Below are 23,916 nucleotides of genomic sequence, written 5' to 3' on the forward strand. Positions count from 1 at the left end.
CCTCAAATATTTCTGGATCCATTATCCATCACCACAGTTAAAAATTTATTATGATATGAATATTTAAGTCTGAATTTGTCATTATGCCTAAAATAACATGTTGTAATGGATTTCATAACGACAAGAACCTAACAGAGTTAGGGAACTTCATAGATGTTGTCATTCAAGTTGTTGGAACATTCGATAAAACATTTAGATCCCTACCCCATCCATTCTAATCTACATATGCACAACCCCTTTGAAACAAAAGATGAGCAATTCAGGAGTTGCCATACCCAAAAAGAGAGCTGCCATTATCACATAACGGACTAACGGGACTGCATGAATCCCCCGTCACACAGCTTTTCTCCTCACCATTTATTAGATGTGAAGGTTGCTTTGCCCTAAACACACCCCAAAAATACAACTTCCCCTGGAACCCTGTACAAACCAAATAAATGATCAGCTCTTTTTCAACAATCCCAAGTTCAAACACTCTTAGATTATGTTCATTTAAACTAAACATGAGGTAATGGATATCTAGACTCACTCTGAAAGTTCACAGGCAACGAGTAAGACGTGTAAACTAAGAGTTCTCTACATCTTCAACTACAGCTCTGATGCCAAGATCTTTGCCAATCATCTTATCTATTAGGATGTCAAATATCTTTGCTTCCCTGTAAATGTGATTTTTCTTTTATAAAAAAAAGAAGGTACAGAAGTCTGCACCAGACAAGGATGATGACATCATTGAGATAAGAAAACACCTTTCATCACTTGGAAAGAAATAAAGAGCAATACTTTCATCACTTGGCCCTGATTTCTCAAAACCTTTTGGCCACACGTCGCATCTTGGAAGCAATTCAAGGAGAAGCAATTGAGGTAAGCATTCTGCCGTCTCACAAACTTTCAAGCATGCTAAGCTAGACAAATGGGCTACAACTCCAATGGTAAGGTTTTCAACAGGGATATCAAAACTTCCCCTGTCAGAAAAACAATGGGGCACATGAGCTTCTTCTATCCAACAATGTATGAGCATAAATATAAAAAGAAAACAAAAAGCTTACCTCCAAATCGATTCAAATATTGGCTGTGCAGGTACATAAATTTTACTTGGTATTTGTTTACTGGTTGCTACAGCATGAGTGCGTCCAGCCACATCATCTGAATATTTTCCATCCAATTCCCTCCACCCATACGAAATGTTATGCTCGCTGATGTTTAAATGCTCATTGATGGCTACAAGAGGCATACTATTATTTACAGATCCAGCTCCATCATCAATGTTAATCCAATCAAATCCTCTTGAATGTGAACAAGAGTTTGGAGAAGAAGTTTTAGCTTCAGTAAGTCTAGCTTCTACATTAGAGCTAGGCCCACCCACTATCGGTGATCCTCTTGTCTCATCTTTCTCAAGATTCTCAAGGGGTTGAAGCAAAGGGCTACTTTGTCTTTGCACATTTGATACAGCCAACGAGCCAAAGTCATATTCACTCTTCTTTGTATTCTTCTTTCTCTTCTTCTTCTTCTTCTTCTTTAACTTGATGTCATCCTTCCTCTTTGATTTTCCAACAATACTGTCCTTCAATCTTGATTGAGGACCAGTTGCAGCAAGAGCCTGCTGGAGACTAGAGGATACCACAGCCTTCGGTTCACAGTCGATGCAGAACCAAACAACATGCTCCTCAAAAGTTTTTGGTAATTTAAATAGACAATAACTGGATGAGGAAAGAACATTATAGAAGAGGAAATTAGTAAAAACAAACATAAAAGAATAATAGGTTTAATAAAGATTCAACCTACTGAGCCAAATTAAAAAATTGGTAAATGCTGCAGTCTCAAATCTAACATGTCTCATCATTACAGTAGTCGCAAGAAAAATCATAAAACTCTTCCTTTGACACTAAAAAAAAATATAAAAACTATATGATTTCATGTCCATGTGATGCTTCCTAAAACAAGTATGTTGAGTATCAGATAAATGCAATGTTGCCATTTACCGATGTACAGCATAGGCCTGACACTTATCACAGTAAATCAAGGCCACCGAGAAGCCCCGGTCACCACACGTTTGACATACAGTCCCCTGCAATAACCAAAAGCACGTGGTTACTAGATGCTAACTGTGCTAAAATTCCACTTCTAGGGTCGAAAACGCTACTTTGATGACATCACAGAAGCTAAATCCATTATGAGTAGGACAAACAGACGTCAAATTACAAACAATATAAATTCAGACAATTGAGATGAGTAAAAGTAACATTTTGGAAGGGGAGGTAATAGATTCTACACCATTTGACAAACACAGAATTCACTTCCGTAACAGGAAGGACAAACAATATTTAATCACCAACATTTGTCTTCTTTTATCCAAAAGAGAACTTTACAGTTCGTCAGGATCGCAACATGCAGCAAAAAGGCAAGTAAATGAAAAAATCAATCATAACCAAGTAAAATAACAATATTATTATTTCACTAAAGTGTTAGTTATCCTCACTTTATATATATCTCCCTAGTTACTCCAAATGTATTAGTCTGATGGGAAGCAATCCCTGTTTATCAAAGTATTCATTTTCTAAATGATCTATATCTTATAATCATTTTACCCGCTGTAAACAATCGGCTTGAAATGTAATTATTCAAACCTTTAAAATAGAGCCACGTCTCTTCCAATTTCCGGAAAACAGTTTTTCTCTCATATATAAAGAAACTAATATTACAAAAATAGAGATATTTTTCCCTTTTTCTCCTAACAAGTAGTATAAAATTACTTGAATGGTTGAAGATTTTTGTGTCTTTTTTATTATATAGTTTTATTCCATTCTTTGGCATCTTTTCTCTGTGCATAGCATGGATATGAAAACTGCAACAGCAAGAAAATAAAAATAGCATTATGCAATGGTTTGGCGAAAGGTACCTTTCAAGCCACAATCAAAGTACATTTAAGATGAAATGCGCGAAGAAACCAAAAAAATTTAAAAAAGTAGCATTTGAAATAGCAGAAAAATAGAAAAAAAGAAATCCATATAAAATGATCGAAGGTGGATTAGTGTGTGTGCCGGAGGTGGGGTTATCGACCAACGTGGTACTTGAATTCAAATTTAGTTTCAAACTAGTTCAACACAAAGCTTCTGAAAATGAATTCAGTAACTTCAGCAAAATTCAAGTCGGATACCATTCAACTAAGATTCCCAAATGTTTCGAAAGACAAACAGAAAATTTTGAACAACATACACATGACAAATAAAAAGTGATTCCTAAGATTCCATGCCAAAGCTGCTACCTCAGTTCCAGTTTAACCAACATTAAAGTATGCTCAAACATTCACAGTAATGAAATCAACAATATATCCAAGTTACAATTCCATCATTACCTTAAGGAAACATAAAATATTAGAACTGGAGTTGTGTATGAATTGAAAAGATCACTAGCCCAAGCAATTTTACTGTTGAAGAACAACAAAAGATCCTACTTTTCAGATCAAATACTGTTCTAAGACTCTTCTTTACTCTAACCCGAAGCCCAACAAATCGTCTCAGTGCTTGAATTTGTTAAAAACCTACCCAAGAATTCTCAGTAAAACCCATAAAAAAGGAAATTAAGAAGATAAAAAGAACTCATGATTCATTTCATTCAAAATCAAGCAAATGACATGAACTAAACAACCTCGGTGGTTAAGAGAATGTTGTTATTAGGTATTCGGTTCGAACATGATGTCTAAAGAGTTTTTCGAATATATACTATCTTGTATTCGATAAGACTAATAAAGAAAAATGCAAATAAAAATTGAAGAAAAAGAGAGTAAAGTAAAAAAAAAAAAACCAGAAACCTTTCTTTAAATTGAATGAAGGGAAAAACTCACCATGATTGAAACGAACTGAAGGTGCCTGGCCAAAAGAAATAAGCTTATAGGGTTTTATAGAAATTGAGAAAAAATTCTATTTTTCCCAAAAGAAGAAAGTCTTAAAAAAAGAAAACCATTATGGGAAATGGGAGTAAAAAGAAGGTAGAAGAAAAATCAAAACAGAAGATGATCATTCTCCAATTCAGTTTCGGTTTAATCGGAAACGCATCAAATTTTCGGGGTTTCGTTCTCTTTGTTTATCAATTTAGTTTCCATTAACTCGATTTAATCCTGATTTTCTTTTTCATGTTTTTCATTTCGAGCCAGCAAACTAAAAATCGTGCCTTTTTATGAACTAAATTCTGCCATAAAATAATTTTAAAATAGTATTTAGGACCATTTCTTTCACTTCATGATCTTTATTTGAGTAATAGTATTTTAGACACAAATTTTAATTCGAATTTAAAAAATATTATTAATTATTATTATTTATAATTATTAATTATAACTTAAACCACTAAATAAACTAAATATTTACCCTACCAATATCATAATCTAACCTAAATCCACTAATCCATTAAAAAATAATAAACCAAATCCTACCAAAACATTTACCTACTCCACCACTAGTCCACTACACTTCCACCACTACCCTACAACCATAAAAGGAGGAACCGGGGGGAGAGAAGGAAAATGATGAGAAAAGAAAAGGGAGGGGTTCTCACCCTGCATTGTTTGGTTTCCTGGCCAAATACCAAGCAAATTTTTTTAATGCTTCATGTATGGAATATTTGTGAAGTAGACCCTCCATGGTTTGTAATTTTCAAATCCTTATCATCAATGAAACTTTTAATATTTTTTGTATTGATTTCTTATGTTAATTATGTTTTATTTTCGTCCCTATTTACCTTTAAATATTTTATGGTTTTATTTAAGCATGAGTCATCGTTTCTTATTTTATTTATAATTAAGCTGTGTATTTTCATGTTAGATTATTTTAGTCCTTATCTAGTTGACTATTGCATGTCTATTAATGTTTGATTTTGGTCCCAATATTTTTAGTTATTTTATTTTAGTCATTATTTGGGCATTTAAGATTAATTATTATTTATGGATTATTTCCATTTTTAGTACATGTATTTTTTAATATTGGTAATTTTGATTCTATTTTTTTTAATTATTATTTTGTCCCTTAAATGTTTTTTTTGCTATTTTAGTCATTTAAGTTTCTGATTTTATACTTTAGTCCTTTAAGTTCCTGTTTTTGCTAATTAATCCATTAAGTTTCCATTTTGGTCTTTTAAGTTTATAAATATCAATTGTGTAAAAGGATTTTCTTTAAATAATTAATTTGAAGAAAATTAATTAAATTTCAATAAATGGATCATATTTTAACTTTATATTCAATTCATGATTTCCACTATTTATGACAACGTGTAGGCAACACAATACCAATTTTAGGCGTTGTGGGGGTGCTAATCCTTCCCCACATGTAACCGACTCCCGAACCCGTTTTAATCGAATCTTTGTAAACGCAGACCAGCTTTTTATCTTAAAAATGATTTTTTTTTAAAAATTGTTTTAAAAAAATGTTTTTAGGTATTCGACCTACCTAACACAAAGGTCGATGGCGACTCTTTCCAATTTATTCCAAATTAATTCAAAACTGCCAATTTTGTAAAATTAAAAGTCGTAACCGCTTTTAAATAATAAATAATTGTTCCACCTAAAAATGGTTATAACAACTTGGCAACTTCGCTAGGGACTTTTTAGAGAGTCAGGCTGTTAGTCGTTTACACATTGTCGTTTGGTGGAAATTATGAGTTCGAGTCTTTAGTTAACCTATGATCCTTTTATTGAAGTTTTTAATTGTTTCATTTTTTTTATTTGTCATACTAACATTTGAATCTTTTCTTTCAGATCTTTCCAAGTTTGTCGAGTGGTTTCGTTTTCCTTTTGAGTCAAAGGGTTGAATGTTCCTCCTCACATACATCACGTGCATAACATAAGCTCTATACCCGAGCTCTGAACCCTTTCTAAGTGGGGGGTGAAAGCGACGCCTTCGTGAGAATTTATTCCCCATGCAGGCCTAACAAGTAACATGTGAGATTCATATACCTTATGTCTTCGTGTGAATTTATTCTCCGCATAGACATAAGGGAATGTATCCACTCGAATTGAACTCGATCCACTTAAGCCTATAATGGGTGAGGATTGAGGGTTTGACAGCCCAATGAGGCACCGGCATCAAGGATAATTTGATTACCTTTTTTCTCATATAGCTGAAACCATGCATATAGTGAACTGTAGAACGGTCACCATAGGTATAGTCATACCGAACCTCTGTCCATTAGTAGGTAACCAAATTAAGTGTACACAAAGGAGTAGTGTTTCTGAACCTTTCCTTTTGCTTTAAATTTTGTTGAATGACATCATGCAAACTAGATACCATGCAGTTAGGATTAATTTCTTGAAAAAATCATTTTGGGTAGATAGCATGTCCGGGTAGGAATATTATTTAATTAAAGCTTGTTTGGGTAGATATCATGATGGGGTAGGTGTTATATTCATATTTGAATGACATTTTTATTTGTACCAATTGTCTTACCTATACTAACTAATTTCACTTTTTTGTTTGCTTACACTAACTTATCTCCCTTCTTTTGTTTGTGTCATTTTTTCATCATTTTTTGCATTGCATTTGCATTTTCATAACATAATGCAAGAGGTGCTGATCCACAAAAACGTGTTCGTTAAACATAAATAATTTGCATTAATGGATAAAGGGGTTGTAATACAAGAGACGAAAATGAGAACAATCTGCAAGGCAACTAGGTGTCACATTCAATCAAGAAGACGTGGTGCCCACAATCAAGTACATCAAAAGTCAACTTTTCAAAAATGGGTTGGCAAAGGTTGCAGAGGCAAGACGAGAAAAAGGTTACTATCATGGAGAGTCCCTTCAAAGGTAACAAGAACAAGATGACAAAGCGATAGTTGAAATTGGAGGTCATTGCTGACGAATTCAAGAAATAGACAAATGAACTTCGGATAGCTCCTATCGATGGAGAGCTCCAATGGCGTTTACATTAGAGAACATGCTCAGCAAAGGATGAAATCCAGATATGCAGTTATTTGATACTTCTGGGAACAAGTACAAACAGCAGCTCGTCACTTGCACGGTTTAGCTAGAGAAGCCAGAGCGGTTTGACAGGGTATTCAACCGGTGACAGACGAAGACAAAAGACTAGTCAACCTGTCATAAGCTGTCATGATGTTTTTGTCTATTAAGAAATAACACTTTTGTCCCAATAAATATTATTTATAATAACATACATGTTTTCGGATCAATGCTTCGAACATTTCATGTATTTTTGCATTTTGCATTTACATTTCATTTCTAAACATTTTCATAATTACTTCATGGAGAATTCGATGAAGTGGTCTTAACCACATGACATCACATGGAAGCAAGATTTAAACAATTAAAGAAAAAACTGAAATTAGAACAGTGGGAGCCTAATCAGCTGGTTGTAGGACTGAGCCTGCCAGGATGATCTGAGAAAAGAGTCCCATATCCTAAGGGTTACGATGTTGATCTCGTGTACAACTACCACATAGTAAGTTTCAGACATTTCGCTGAAAACTACAAGGCACTGAAACGCAAGATCCATAACTTGATGGATTATGGGGCATAGACAATCGAAGAAGGATGGGGGCATGGCATCTACCACATTACAATGACATCATTGTTTTGTTTGAAAATGCTTTTATTTTGTCTCTGATATTTGTTTACTCTTTTAAACGACTGAATTTATGCTACATTCTAAGGTGGAATAATTGAACGAGTTTTAATCTTTAGTTCTTCGAATATTAAATGAATTAAAGATTCTTTTAATTCTTCAAGAATTATAGATTTTTGACATATGGCAAGATTAGACCTTTCTTATCATATCTAAAACAAAAAACCCCTCGATTCTTTACCCAGAATAATTTATGGAGATACAAAGAGTCATACCCATACCTTTGAGTCAATAAAGTCACACCATCGTCTTCTTCGAAGAAAAACTGGCATTTTATACCAATAAAACCTAAGGCATTGAGTGCAAAATGTTCATTTGAATATGAGCCTTCTTCTAAGACACAACTCGGGGAATCTCGCAAGGAGCCTGAACATTGAGACATGCTGGGAGCAAAAAGCAGAAATAATAATTAATTCAAAATAATTCTATCATCCATTGTTTTCATGTGAATAAAAATTATTCCTGAAAATCTATTCCCCTGGGGATACCCCTTCTGCGAGGACTTTTGTGTATGAGATGATGAATGGCTTTGTTTCATTTATCCATATATATATATATATATATATATATATATATATCTTGTTGTCCCCTTTCGAGCCTATATTAATTTTCTTCTGATTCAACCCTAACCAAGGATCACCCTCCACACTGGAGGGCAAGGTGGAAGAAATCTGCTCACATGAGTGAAGATATCAATCCAGAGGAGATACGAAAGGTAAAATGCCAAGAGCGAAGATCCAATCAGAACAAAAAGAGAACAGAAACAAAAAAGAAAGAAAAGCAAAGAAAAAAGCAAAGAGAAAATAAAAAACAAAAACAAAGGAAAAAGTGAAGAAAAAAAGGACAAGAAGCACATGTAAAGATTCCCTCAAGTCAAATGGCGCATCAGACTCCAAACTATGAGATTGATCAAGCACAATCATTCCAGAATCACTTCACTCGAAGATCTTGAAGCATCCAAAGAAAAATCAAGAGAAACGCATACGGGCAGATTCAAATTGAGCAAGAAAATATTAAAGGCATTAGAATCAATTGATCTTTGGTTTAATAACCCTTAAACACTTGTTTGGACATACTTATCCATTTCTTTCATAACCATGAACCATGGCCTATATTACGTACCTTAAAAGTACCTTCTAATCATACATGGATTTCTAAACAGAAGAGACTATCTTCAGATTTCATCTCGCCTATCAAGATTAATCTTTATTTGCAAAAAGTTTTCTAAAATCTTTAATGCATGATAGAAAAAATAATAAAGGGGTTCAAGACGTAAATTCTGAATGACGTCTTGAAACCAATGGAGGATTCGAGTTGAAAACCTGAAAAGGTGGCTCTAATAAAAAATTATACAGCTGAGACGATCTTACAAATTCCTTGACACAATCCGAGTATAACCATGAGAGTTGGGAGTCAAATAACACTTCCAGTAGAGGAGCATACAAGCTACCCCATCAAATCAGTGAGCATCAAAGAAACAAGAATGTCAAACTTTTGACCAAACACAATAACCTGAGACTTTTTTTTATCATTTCCTTACCATTTCCCAAAGATAGCTTTGATTTTTACACTTGTCAAATAGCTATAATTTATTGAAGGATTAACAGTGTAATTAATTCTTTGATAACCAATGAACTCTTGTTTTATGATTTGTCAATTGTAAAACCTACAAAGGGGCAATATTTTTAAATCTTTGATTAAATATTTTTTCAAAAATCTTCTAATTGATATTTTTAGATCTTGAAAATAAAAGAAGAAGAAAATCACTTTTCAAACAAGATAATCTCTCTGGAATAGATCTTGGTATTTGACATGTGGCTCCTAGACACAAAGCTCATGTTTAGAATCAGTGCTGAAGCAAGAAATGAGGAACAAGCATATTTGAAGATTCAACATCAAATGTTGGGGCATCTTTGTAGATTCAACATCAAATGTTGAGTCATCTTTGAAGATTCAATGTCAAATGTTGGAGCATTTTTGGAGATTCAACATCGAATATTGGGCCATCTTTGGGGATTCAACATCCTGATGCGAACAATCAGATCTTCTGAAGGCCTTTCCTCCACATGGAGGAACAAGCAGACAAAGAATGATGCTCCATCTAAGAGATAAAACAAGAACTAATTCATTTTGCATACATCTTAGACATACTTAAGAGAATCATATTTATCACTTTTCGCATACATAATTTTTGCAGCTTTAGAGTCAAGTTTAGACTCCAAGGTAAAAGATATTTGATTCAAAAGCGTTTTTTTTTAAAAAAAATCGATGGTGGTTGCTTAACTCATCGGCGAGGAGCTACACCTAAACCAATTTGACCTATAGAAAGTTTGAGAGTCAATTCAGAGCGGATCGAGTTTAGCTTAACTCAACGGAGAAGGGCTAGTTTCCAGTTAAAGTTTTCAAGATTGGATTTCAATATCACAATGAAGGATATCCAAGTCAAAGCCAATTTGGTGAAGCAGAAGATTGGATTTCAACTTCACAATGGAGGATATCCAACTCAAAGCCAATTTGGTGAAACACAAGATTGGATTTCAACTTCACAACGAAGGATATCCAACTCAAAGCCAATTTGGTGAAGCAGAAGATTGGATTTCAACTTCACAATGAATGATATCCAACTTAAAGCCGATTTGGTGAAGCACAAGATTGGATTTCAACTTCACAACGAAAGATATCCAACTTAAAACCAATTTAGTGAAACTTACACAAACTTGGATTTCAACTTCACAACGAAGGATATCCAACTCAAAGCCGATTTGGTGAAGCAATACTTGGATTTTAACTTCACAACGAAGGATATCTAACTCAAAGCCAATTTGATGAAACAATACTTGGATTTCAACTTCACAACGAAGGATATCCAGCTCAAAGCCGATTTGGTGAAGAACAAGATTGGATTTCAACTTCACAATGAAGGATATCCAACTCAAAGCCGATTTGGTGAAACTTAACAAGCTTGGATTTCAACTTCACATCGAAGGATATCCAACTCAAAACCAATTTGGTGAAACTTATACAAGATTGGATTTCAACTTCATAACAAAGGATATCCAACTTAAAGTCAATTCAGTGAAGCAATACTTGGATTTCAACTTCACAGCGAAGGATATCCAACTTAAAACCGATTTGGTGAAGCCCAAGATTGGATTTCAACTTCACAACGAAGGATATCCAACTCAAAGCTGATTTGGTGAAACATAAGATTGGATTTCAACTTCACAACGAAGGATATCCAACTAAAAGCCAAATTGGTGAAGCTATACAAGATTGGATTTCAAGTTCACGACGAAGGATATCCAACTCAAAGCTCAACTTCATGACGAAGGAGCCACACACAATTTCAACTTCACAAAGAAGGATATCGGGCCCAATGGATCGACTCAGTGTCACAACAAACATTGTCATCCACCGATCAGATCTCCTCATCACGTACGAGTCGTGTCAACCTTAGATAACCAACCGACCTCATCACGTAGGAATCGTGTTATCATCCCTAAAGATGGCCTACCGTCCTCATCGCATAGGAACCGTGTCATCCCTGACCATTCGTCCTCATCACGTAGGAACCATGTCATCGTCCTTTAGATAACCAGTCATCCTCATCACGTAGCAACCATGTTATCATCCTTAGACGACCCGAACTCTTCATCACGAATGAGTAGTGCCATCCTCCAAATCAAACATATCAAGTCTCCAAAACCAAAAAAAATTGGACAAAAACTGGTTATCTTTTTCATCTTTGCCTTATTCATGTTAACATAATAATAAGCAAAGAGAGGTAGCTGTAAACACGTTTTTGTCCGGGTTTAAAACATATTATTAATTATTATTAATTATAACCTAAACCACTAAATAAACCAAATACCTACCCTACCAATATCATAATCCAACCTAAATCCACTAATCCATTAAAAAATAATAAACCAAATCCCACCAAAACATTTACCTACTCCAGCAGTAGTCCACTACTCTTCCACCATTAGTCCACTACCCTTCCATCACTACCCTGCAACCATAAAAGGAGGAAACCAGGGGGAGAAAAGGAAAAGGAGGAGAAAAGAAAATGGAGGGGTTCTCACCGTGCATTGTTGGTTTCTTGGCCAAATACCAATCAAATTTTTTTAATGCTTCATGTATGGAATATTTGTGAAGCATATCCTCCATGGTTTGTAATTTTCATATCCTTATAATCAATGAAACTTTTAATATTTTTTGTTTTGATTTCTTATGTTAATTATGTTGTATTTTCGTCCCTATTTACCTTTAAATATTTTATGGTTTTATTTAAGCATGAGCCATTAACCTTTAACTTTTTAATAAGAAAGGTGACCTGGCTGTCTGTTAAAAGTGATATAATTATATAGTTGGTGCTTAATATTTATGTATTCTATTTATTTAGTCTTCATTTTAATTTAATTAAATAAATTAAATATCTAATTAGATGGTGAAATATGTCACTACATGATTAAAGAATATTTTCAATTTTAATTTATTGGTTTCAATAAATATTTTCTCTAATAAAGTGGTAACACGTGACAACACCTTATTAGAGGAAAAGAAATTAAAGAAGGATAGGTGCGTTGGGTAGAATTTGAATCGGAGACAAGAAAAGAGCGTGCCATTGCTTGAACCATTCGATCAAATCTATTAATTAGAAATATTTTACAATATTCGTTATATATTTTATAGTTGTTAATGAAATAAAAGATAAGTTCAATTATAATTGCATTATTATTCGTAATTATATCGTCATTGATGTTTGTAGTTGAGAAGATGGTGGTTGATTTTTTATGAAGTGGTAATAATAATAATAGTAATAGTGATAATAATAATAATAATAATAATAATAATAATAATAATAATAATAATAATAATAATAATAATAATAATAATAATAATAATAATTGTTGTTGGTCAAAAGATATAACGAAAGGATAGCATTAAAGGGGATAACATTAAGAAAGAGTTGGAAGGCATAGGCTTGAAACGAACGACGTCGGAGGCGTTAGACAACCAAGCGTCATTGGATGGAGGGGAGCCAACGTTTAGAAGGAATACTTTTTCTGATTCTGAGGTGAATGGCTCATCTCTTCTAAGATTTTGTTAGACCATTTTTGTTAGTAATCTTAGAAAAAAGAGTTTCCATAGGTAATCTTAAGAAACTGTTCGAAATTCATAGAATGGTGGTTAGGGTTTTTATCCTTATTGTAAATCAGAGAGCTAAGTGATGCATGTATTAAGACCCACGGGCATGTCCTCTTCAAAATTCATGAGATTCAAACCTTCTTGAAGAATAAACAAAGCTAGCAAGCCAAAGGTATAATTCAAGAAGGAAACCCAGAACACTCCATTATGCGTTCAAAAGAGATTAGATCATAAATGCACAAGTGAACCTTCCAATTGATCTACACATCCAAGCCTTAGAAAAGAAAACCAAAATTGCAACAGACTCGAGGTTATTTTTTGAATAGGATCTAGATGTCTTTTGTCGACATGTGTTTTGGAAAGACAATCAAATGTCTCTTAGCTTTCCAATACCTCTTAAAGTGCATCAATTCGATGTCGGAAACTCAAGATATGTCCATTTTAGCTAAGGTAGTTATAAAACCATGTTTTTTAATATTTTGATATAACAAATTAAGCCAAAATGCTTTTGGACTTGATTGAATTTGTTCAAAGTTTTCCAAAGTTTTCAAAAATAATTCAAAGTCCATAAAACTAGAATTTGAGCACAAAACTGATTTTCTAGGTACGTAGTACCAATACTACTCTTACAGTATCGATATTGCATGAACAATACCGATATTGTTCACGTGGTACTGATACCAAAGGTAAGATACTCTCAAGGTAGTATCGATACTACCAGTGTTTTCCAAATAGCTCAAATTCCATAATTCAAAATAGGTACTTATACTCAAAGGAATACCGATACTACTTTACATAGTAGTATCGATATTGGTCAGACCCAACGGCTAGTAATAACTAGTTTATTTAAAAATTATAAAGGTAGCATCGATACTCATTAAAGGAGTACCGATACTCTCTATTCTGGGCGGTTTTATTTTGTAGAAAACTTATCCCCAATGGTTCCAAATCATCCCCAACAGCTAGAAACGACCACAAACTCATTTCATCCTATAAAAACAAGTTGAGGACACTTGAAGAAGGTTACTAACACCTATCCAAGCAACCAAACACAAGATAAAAGCTTTTAATTCTTATTTTCCTTTCTCTTGTAAATATTAGTGTTTTGTAAGCATAATTTTTGTAAACACCTACCTTGTGAGGTTTTCTTGTTCACATCTTTTTACCTTTTGTAAAAGGGGAGTGATTCTATCTTATACATTGAAAAGATAGAGATTTTTAAAGGTTATGTCTTTATCCTGTGAAAAAGAAAGAACAAATTAGTAAATTTGTTAGAAAATCCTTGGTAAGGAGCTAAGGTAGTGGATGTAGACTTGGTTGATAAGTCGAGCCACTATAAATCCTTGTGCATCAATTTTCTCATTCTTTAAATCTCCTTAATCCCTAAATTTTTCTCAAATCCATTTCAACCCGTATTGGCAAAGTCTTTCGGTTGATCATTGAGCTTCATCGAATATCCCAATAATTGGTATCAGAGTTTGACTCATTATAAGGTTTAACAATCTTGAGACAATTATTGAAGAAGCTCTATCAATTTCTGACGCAACCGAGAAGATGGCTTTGACCTCTGGCTCTTACTACATTGAAGACTCTCAACCGGTCAACAAGCCACATTATTTCAATGAAGCAAATTATACCTATTGGAAGAATAGGTGATGCTCTTCATTAAAGCCGACGATCTAGGAGCTTGGAACTCAATCATGAAAGGATACTCTATTCCAACCGATGAGAAAGATGATTAGAGTGATGGAGAGAAGAAGAAGTTCCAACTCAATGCAAAGGCTGTGCACACCTCTTTTGTGCATTGGACCTGGATTAATATGGAAGAATCTCCTCTTGTTCAAATGCCAAGAAGATTTGGGACAAGCTCCAAGTCACTCATGAAGGAACCAATGAAATGAGGGAAACCAAAATTAGTCTTTTCGACCATAGCTATGAGAATTTCAAGATGAAACCGAATGAAGACATCAAAGCTATAAAGGATAGATTTTCCGTGATTCTCAATGGTCTCAAGGGATTTGAAGAAGTGATCCCTAATGAGAAGCTTGTGAGGAAGATGATCTACTCTCTTCCAAAGTCTTGGAAATCGAGGAAGACAACAATCATCGAAGCTAAGAACCTAAAGACTCTCACCCTTGATGAGCTTATTGGTTCTCTTCTCACTCATGAGTTGATGGTGAAGGAAGAAGAATATGAAGAAAAGAAAAACAACAAGAAGAATGAGGTAGGCATTGTCTTCAAATCCACCAATGAGAGTGATCAAGATTCAAGTGAAGAAGGCATTTATGGCAGCTTGGAGTGATAAAGATGACTCCAATAATGAAGATGAAGTAGCCAGTCTATGTCTCATGGCCATCAAAGAAGATTCAATAGTAACTTCTAGCTCTAGTGAATCAAATTCTTATTTTTTAATAAGTTACGAGTTACCTATGATGAATTGTATTTGGAATTTAAGACCATGAATTCCAAATATAAGAAATTGATTTCAAAATTCAAAGTTGAAAATGATTTTCTTTTGAAAGAAAAATTAGATTTTGAAAAGCAAAATGAATTTTGAGCTTTCAAAAACCAAAATTGAAGATTTGGAGAAAGAAAATCTTGATTTGAAAGTCAACCTTGAATGCTTAACAAAAGAAAAATAAATCATTTCGAAAAACAATTCATCTATGTTAAAAATGGAAAAATGCTCACATTGCTATTTTCATGGTCATTTGGAACTTACTTGTCCTATAAAGAAAAGAAAAACTTTTAAAATTAGACAAGTATGAGTTCCTAAGGGAACTAGAGACATTGAAACTAACGTTCAAGGATCCAAAGCAGTTTGGATACCAAAATCCAAATGAATGTCTCTTTTAGGTGTGTTGGAGCATTGGTGATAAAGGTAAATGATTTCAATTGCTCTTGTCACACAAAAGAAGAATAGGTGACCTATAACCATAAAGCTTTTTGATTTTATATATTGGTTGCCTATTGATTTTTAAGCATGCATGAGTTTTTTTAACTTAAATGATTATGCATTTTTTCATCTCATGTATGTTGAAAAGTGTATTATGATGAACATTTTAAAGTTTTAATGATTTTTCATAAACGTTAGATCATCATAATGATTTTTGGTCAAAATTTGTTTTAAATGCTTTGTTTTTACAAATTTTAATTTTTTACCTTAATTTAAATGTTTATACAAGTGTTTTATTGCAAATGATATCTCTCTAACAATTGATATTAATTTTTCAAATGCATAACATTTTTGGATATATTTATGCATATGTACTTAAATACAACAATTGGTATTGCATAAAGTTTAGTAGACTTGGATATATTGAATTTCATGTGCTACTAACATGTTTGTTCATCTTTGTTAAATTTCAATTTTTTTAAGTGTCAAGGTTTTAAAGTCAAATTTTTGTTTGGAGTGCTTTCATTGAAGGGGAGCTTTGATTTTTCAAATAATTTTATGCTAAAATTTACCACTTACTCTCCATTGTTATTTTTGAACTTTAAAGTTGAATTATTTTTTGTTGAATTAATCACTGGTATCCGATCTATTAACCGACTAATCCAGATAGAGTACTGCAGAGGCGAGGACGACCCACCCAACCCAGTTTGTCCATTCGCAAATGCCAGGATTAGAACTCCTGACCTTGCTTAAGGGACCCAGTGCCTCATCCCACTAGACCAATTGGTTGTTGGTAAAGTTGAATTATTTTTTATATAAAAAAGGGGGGAGAAGTATAGGTTTGAAAAATTCAATTTCTCAATGAAAAAGGGGGAGCTTTAATGTTTTCAAAATATGTCTCTTTTTCATTAAATGTTTTATTAAAGGGAATTTTGCCAAAAATAAATTTTCAAATGTTTTGTTATATCAAAAAGGGGGAGATTGTAGAACCATGTTTTATAATATTTTGATATAAAAAATTAAGGCAAAATGTTTTTGGACTTGATTGAATTTGTTCAAAGTTTTCAAAAGTTTTCAAAAATAATTCAAAGTCCATAAAACTAGAATTTGAGCACAAAACTGATTTTCTGGATACATAGTACTGATATTGTTCTTTCAGTATCGATATTGCATGAACAATACTGATATTGTTCACGTGGTACCGATACCAAAGGTAAGAGAAGTGTAGATACTCTCAAGGTAGTATCGATACTACAAGTGTTTTCCAAATAGCTCAAATTCCAGAATGCAAAATAGGTATCGATACTCAAAGGAGTACTGATACTACTTTACACAGTAGTATCGATACCATGATCATAGTATCGATACTGGTCAGGCCCAACGACTATTAATATCTAGTTTATTTAAAAATTATAAAGGTGGTATTGATACTCATTAAAGGAGTACCGATACTCCCTATCCTGGGCAGTTTTATTTTTTTAGAAATATTATTCCAACGACTCCAAATCATCTCCAACGGCTAAAAACGACCACAAACTCATTCCAAACTATAAAAACAAGTTGAGGAAACTTAAATAAGGTTACTAAAAATATCAAAGCAATCAAACATAATAGAAGATCTTTTAATTCTTATTTTCTTTTCTCTTGTAAATATTAGTGTTTTTGTGAGCCTAATTTTTGTAAAAACCTACATTGTGAGGTTTTCTTATTTATATCATTTTACCTTTTGTAAAAGGGGAGTGGTTCTATCTTAGTCATTGAAAAGATAGGGATTTGTAAAAGCTATCTCTTTATCCTGTGAAAAAGAAAGAACAAATTAGTGAATTTGTTATAAAATCCTTGGTGATGAGCTAAGGTAGTAGATGTAGACTTGGTTAAGAAGTCGAATCACTATAAATCCTTGTGCACCAATTTTTCCATTCTTTAAATTTCCTTAATCCTTAAATTTGTCTCAAATTCACTTCAACCCCTCTTGGCAAAGTCTTTCGGTTGATCATTGAGCTTCATCGAATATCCCAACAGTAGCACAGGTAGAAATTCCTATACTGCATTAATACGAGATTTTTTAAATATTACAAATTTTTAATATTTTTATTGATTATCTGTAATATAAACTAATATACGATAATGCATTATCTTTTAGGATTAAATTTATTATTTTAGGGCATTTTCTTATATAAATTAATATAGGACAACGCCCTAAAATTGGTACCTAGTCAATTATGTTGTTGTCTTTGTAATGAAATTTACAAATTCAAATTTAATTTAACAAGAGATCCGTTTTATAAATGACCACACAACTTCCAATTTATCAATTCTTGAATTTAAGAAGAAAAATATGATATTTATCCGTTTTCCATAAAGAAGAAAAGGCATCTTATGAGTTAAAACACCCAATTCCCTTTCCAATTTAAAGTAAAAATATCACAATTCTATTAAAAAATTCTTTATTAATCCATTTTTCAAGATCATGAATGAATAAAAAATAAAAATATTGAACACATAAAATTAATTAATTATAAATTATCAATCCTTTTAGAAATAATAAATAATGTTCGATTATTTATAAATATTGAGATCATACATTTTATAAGTGTAAATAGCCTCTTATCGATAAGTCTAAATAGACGAACATTTTCTTTTTTCTTCGTATTCAAATTTTAGACGGAATCATAATTCATTTTTTTTTAAGTTTCACTTGTAGGAATACCTTTTAATTTTAAAATTATCGGAGATACACTCTTATGCCTTAAGACAAACACCTCAAGATAATGTTAAAATGCAAGGGCATTGCCTTTAGACCAATTATTTGATGTAGTAAAGTAATGTTTATGAGGATATCATAGTTAAGAGGTACATGCAATTAAATCCATATGTCAACAATCAAATAAATTCATATGCTTTTATACCCATCAAATTAATAAACATAAATTAAAAGATATGAACACATTATATACGAATTGTTATTACTTAATATGAAAAATACTTATATAGTTCATACATACATGTAACTATACATTATAAATATATTCATAAGGTGCAAAATACATACTTATTTGTCAATATATATGCAACACATATTCATATATATATATATATATATATATATATATATATATATATATATATATATATATGTATATATATATTGTAACTTAATGTACATAAACAAAACTAAGTAAACATAAAGCAGGTGATATGCGCAACATACATATATTTACATTTTATAGGCATATTAAATTCATGAATGTACATACTATAAATATATGCATTATTTACATATTAACGTGCAAAACAATAATTACATGCATACGCATATGTGTACATAAACGTATATCATGAAGTTTAGGCATAATACAAGAAACGTATTTAATATATATAAAAAGTCAAAACGAAAATTTAGTCCAACAAAAATTTAATCAGAAATTATATGCATAAAAGGCATTTGATACACATGGAAAGCATTTAATATACAAATAAATGCATGAACATACATAGTATATAACGTACATATTTAAAAAAATATACACACAATGATATATATAGTTATACATATTATAATTCATAAAGTATATATAAAAAATGCACATAAACATAACACATACATGTATATATATATATATATATATATATATTATAGCACAATAATACATAAAAAAACATATAAGCAAATATATACCAAGTACCATACACAACATACACACATATATGTATATACATGTATACTAACATATTATTGCTTAACATTAAAAATAATAACTATATAACACATATGTTAAAAGCATATAAATATATCAATTAGAATACAAAAGTAGGATGCAAAACACGTGTATATGTGACATAAATATTACATGTTATATAACAAAAATTTATACCACCATATTTAACACAACTCATTTAAGTAAACATGCAACATAAAGGGAAGATTCAAACATAAGTGCAACAATATACGTAAATAAACAAGTCGTTTATTAGGCAGAATTATAATAGGCAGATTCATATTTACATAGCTCATGTAAGTGATTTATTAGGGAAGTCAAACAGACATTAATTCAAAAAAAAAAATTAAAGTAGATTTCCAATTAAATTTAAAGAGCAATAGTATTCATACACGTATACCATATATTTTAATATACTTCATAAGGAAATATTAAGCATTCATACACTCATACCAAATATATACGCACAAAACATGGAGATCAAGACAAGTGAACAGAATATTATTTAAGACAAGCCAATAATTAATCAGGTATCGAACCACTAATAACACCATGCTTTTAATGACTAAAATGTAAACCATGCAACATTAATAACCATAGTGAAAAGAAATAAAAAGCATTTAAAACAATAAAAGTTACCAAATCGATTCATGGATAGAGTTCAGAGGACCTGAAACAAAATTTCTCCTTTTAAAACACGCGGCCCAGATTTAAGGGGTTGGGCTTGGCCCGAAGAAAACACTACTATAAAACTTTAAAAAAATTATTTTCATTTCATTTAAGCCATTTTTTTTGTTTTGAAACATCTCCAAAACTTTATTTATTTTCAACTTTCTTTTTGGATTTTTTTATATGAATGTTCTTTATTTGTTTCATGGGAACCTGAGTATTTTCAGATCCCGATGATCAACCACCCTGTCGACCGCCATTGAATGGACTATACAAGTGTGACTATTCTAAGACTTGTGCCTATTCTAGATATAAAGGACAAAAGGATGTAATACATAAAAGAGTTAATCACGAATATGATATGTCGAATCATAATTTCTTGTAACTTAGGTGACAATGATATATTGCTAGATGTCACTCATTGTATGTAATATTAGAATTGTTCTAATAATTACTACTAACGTTACAAGAACCTATAGGGTCACACCCTAGGATTGAAATGAGCAAAGATGTACAATTTGTTGTATGTTACTAAAATATATCTAGAGTTAATATATGTATATTTGATATACATATGATTTTAACTATCCTGAATATAGTAAGTAAACATTAAAAGAATGTAATTTTGATTACAACACATTTAATTGATATTTAATTTGAAATAATTAAATAATATTTTAAATAAACATTAAAGATTGTAATTCATATTATAAGTCTTTAATGTATATTTAATTTGAATTAATTAAATAAGAAATTTATTAATTTGAAATAAATTAAAAACCCTAAGTGTTAGGGTAACTGATATATTTAAGTGAGGTAAGGTCTAGCAGCCGACGACTTCAACCATTTTTTTCAAAACTGATTTTGGGAAAAGAAAATTTCGCTCTGAATCGGGTGAGCTAAGTAGAGGCCGAGATGTGTTTTCGTGGAGGCTTACGATTCGAACCGTTCGTGATCACCACTTCTCGCTGTTGTCTTTGTTGTTTTTCAAGGAACTCGTTGTAAGTATTTGCATCATTTCCTCCCAATTTTGACTTTACGTACTTGGATCGCTGGTGAGACCGTTGCGTTTTGTTTCCGCTACGCCGTGGGGTGCGTCGATGGTTCCAACAATTCAGGTCTCTATAGTCCACATACATACGTACCTTTACATCTTTCTTTGGCACTGGGACTATATTGGCTACCCATTCAGGATACTTAGCTACTTGAAGAGAACCTACATCAATTTGTTTTCTCACTTCTTCCTTGATTTTCAATAACATCTCTGCCCTTATTCTCCTAAGCTTTTGTTGCACCGGCTTGTATTCAGGCCTTATTGGGAGTCTGTGCACCACTATATTTATATTTAACCCTGCATATCATGGTATGACAAGGCAAATATATCCTTAAACTCCTGAAGTAAATTTATCAACTCTTGCCTTGCCCCTAACGATAAAATTATGCCAATCTTCACTTCTCTTTTCTCTTCATTAGATCCAAGATTCATAATTTCAATTTCTTCTTTATGAGGCAAAATTTGCTTATATTCCTTTTCCACCAATCTTAATAATTCATTAGGAGCTTCACATGCCACCTCATTTTGAGACTCATTAATTTCTTCTAAACACAAGAGCTGCTCAAGATTAATCTCATGATTAGTATCAGAAACGTTCATGCTATTACTATTGGGACACCTACGAAGAAAAAATTTGGAATGAATATATAATTTGTAGAGAAGAACGAAAAGAATAAAAGAAATGCAAAAATAAAGGAATGTAAATGCAAGAAAAAATGATTTCTATTTGAAAAATGAATGAAAACATCTTTTATTAGAAATGAAATGAGTAATATCAACATGGCTGCCCTTTACAAAAGATCCTTTGATGCTTTTGGGCACAAGCTCAAGGGTTGATTCTGAGTATTACTCTGGGTTATGCCTAGAAATTACAGGAAGATCCTCTGTAATCCAATTATGGAGCTTTTCTCCAGGGAAAGATGGGTGGATAACAGCTAAGTATTTCCTTGGTTTGCTGTATTCTCCAATCATGTCGATGCACAAACCCTCTATGGCTTTTTCAAATATTTCTTCATCTCGCATCTACTAAGCTTCTCTAATTACACTAACCAACTGTTGTTCAGTGTCATATATTCTCAAGGAATATCTTCACATATCAAACGAGCTTTTTCTTGCCTCGATTCTCCTTTTCACTTCCTTTTGGCACTATTTATTGTTGGGCTTGAAACCTAGCATAAAGCGATCACTCTTCATAACAATAGGTTTTGGACTCAAAGTTCCTTGCAAACGTTTTCCAAAACCCTTTCCAATATTTACTCCCCTTTCCAAGGTCTTGCGCATAGTCATCTTTGTACAATTAGACAGTCGTGAATAGGGGATTTTTCTCCCCTCAGCGATGAAAGCTGTGTTTACAAATTCTAGCGCACAGAAATAACATTCCAGAGCATTTTCATTTAGATCAATGTAAGGAGCATCAGTAGTCACTAAAGCAATAATCTATTCTTCGGATCCAAGACTGATTAGCCTCCCATCAATGATAAACTTCAACTTTTGATGCAAGAATGAAGGCATCGCGCTTAAAGAATGAATCCAAGGTCTCCCCAATAAACAATTATAAGTTGAATTGATGTCCATCACCACAAACTCTATGTTATGACAGCTAGACCTATCAATAACGAAACATCGATCTTCCTTATGGCATCCCTTTGAGTACCGTCAAAAGCTCTGACGATATTCTGATATGCTTTCATATGGGAGCTATCTACCGACATCCTCTAGAGAGTTACCATTGGAATCAAATTAAGTGTGAACCCATTATCAATCAGAACTCCAGGTAACACATGACCATTACAATGGGTGGTGATGTTTAAGGCCTTTACAGATCCCATCCCCCCTTATGGGATCTCATCCTTAGTGAAGGTAATATAATTGTCTGTAGCAATGTGCCCAACTATTCGATCTAGCTTATTTACAGATATATCTTCTAGCACGAAAGTCTGGTTCAACACCTTTAACAAAGCATTTTGGTGCACCTTAGATTTCATCAACAAATTTAATACAGAGATTCGCGCTTGTTGTTTTTGTAGCTGCTCCACCACGCTATACTCACTGTGTTTCAAGAATTTTAAGAACACCTGGGCCTGAGCTTCAGTAATGGGCTCATTAATATTTGGTGGAGGCTTATACTATCCTCGAATATCTTTTGAGGTGTTGGTGCTTTCGCTTTATCTCTCATCTTTTCAGCCTCCTTCGATGTCTCAAGATGAGAATAACATCTACCACTCCTTATAAAGTGCCCTAATTCACTTATCACTATCACATGTGCCTTTGCTTTCTCTTCAGTATTCATCTTTATTTCTTGCAACACCTTTGGACTTATTGTAAAATGACTAATGAATAAAAGATAATGTTTTGAGTCTATCCTAATTCCTCATAAAATAATAATAAACTAAGAATAACGTTTTAACTTGATATTAATTCCTAATAAAATATTAAATCTAATTCTAAAAGATAATGCATCATCATATATTAAATTATATTACAAATAATCAATAAAATATTGAAAATTCGTAATATTTATAAAAAGAACCAAACTAGAAACCTAGAAAACGCTGGATCAATTTGAGCAATGTTTTTGAGGGGGATGTCGGTGTCCAAGAATTCTAGAAACATTATTGATTATCAGACTATGTGTGTAGAAACCATATATAAATTTTCAGAACCAAATACCTTCAGTAGTATCCGATAGACTCTGTTGAACGATGAGTCCTCAAACAATCTCTTTGTCTTGATCACATTGTTTGAAAGTGTTATTTCCTCCAAAAATTCTGATTTTTTTAATGATCCTTAGTAGATGTAGT

At 32.5% G+C, this 23,916-nt stretch overlaps 1 protein-coding gene across 1 annotated transcript; it reads right to left on the minus strand.

Annotated features, from left to right (window-relative positions):
• Positions 1-217: 217 nt before the first annotated feature.
• On the minus strand, positions 218-3,859 carry LOC120212292. Its single transcript, XM_039210653.1, has 7 exons — positions 3,842-3,859; positions 1,980-2,065; positions 1,420-1,697; positions 1,047-1,383; positions 747-962; positions 530-656; positions 218-420 (listed from the first exon to the last, which is right to left on the minus strand). Exons 1-6 carry the CDS (start codon positions 3,842-3,844, stop codon positions 566-568), a joined length of 1,011 nt encoding a protein of 336 aa, XP_039066584.1. The 5' UTR covers positions 3,845-3,859; the 3' UTR covers positions 218-420; positions 530-565.
• Between the last annotated feature and the right edge of the window lie 20,057 nt (positions 3,860-23,916).

This window comes from Hibiscus syriacus, unplaced genomic scaffold, assembly GCF_006381635.1.
Source record: "Hibiscus syriacus cultivar Baekdansim isolate YM2019G1 unplaced genomic scaffold, ASM638163v2 tig00110009_pilon, whole genome shotgun sequence".
In the NCBI taxonomy this organism is placed as follows: Eukaryota; Viridiplantae; Streptophyta; class Magnoliopsida; order Malvales; family Malvaceae; genus Hibiscus; species Hibiscus syriacus.

Bases quoted from the DNA above. Each gene is read 5' to 3' on its own strand.
- LOC120212292 (XM_039210653.1), bottom strand. The intron at 1,698-1,979 runs GTAAATGGCAAC...TTCCTCATCCAG, and splicing joins CAGGCCTATGCTGTACATCG to TTATTGTCTATTTAAATTAC. The intron at 1,384-1,419 runs CTTTGCTTCAAC...TTGAGAAAGATG, and splicing joins TGTGCAAAGACAAAGTAGCC to AGACAAGAGGATCACCGATA.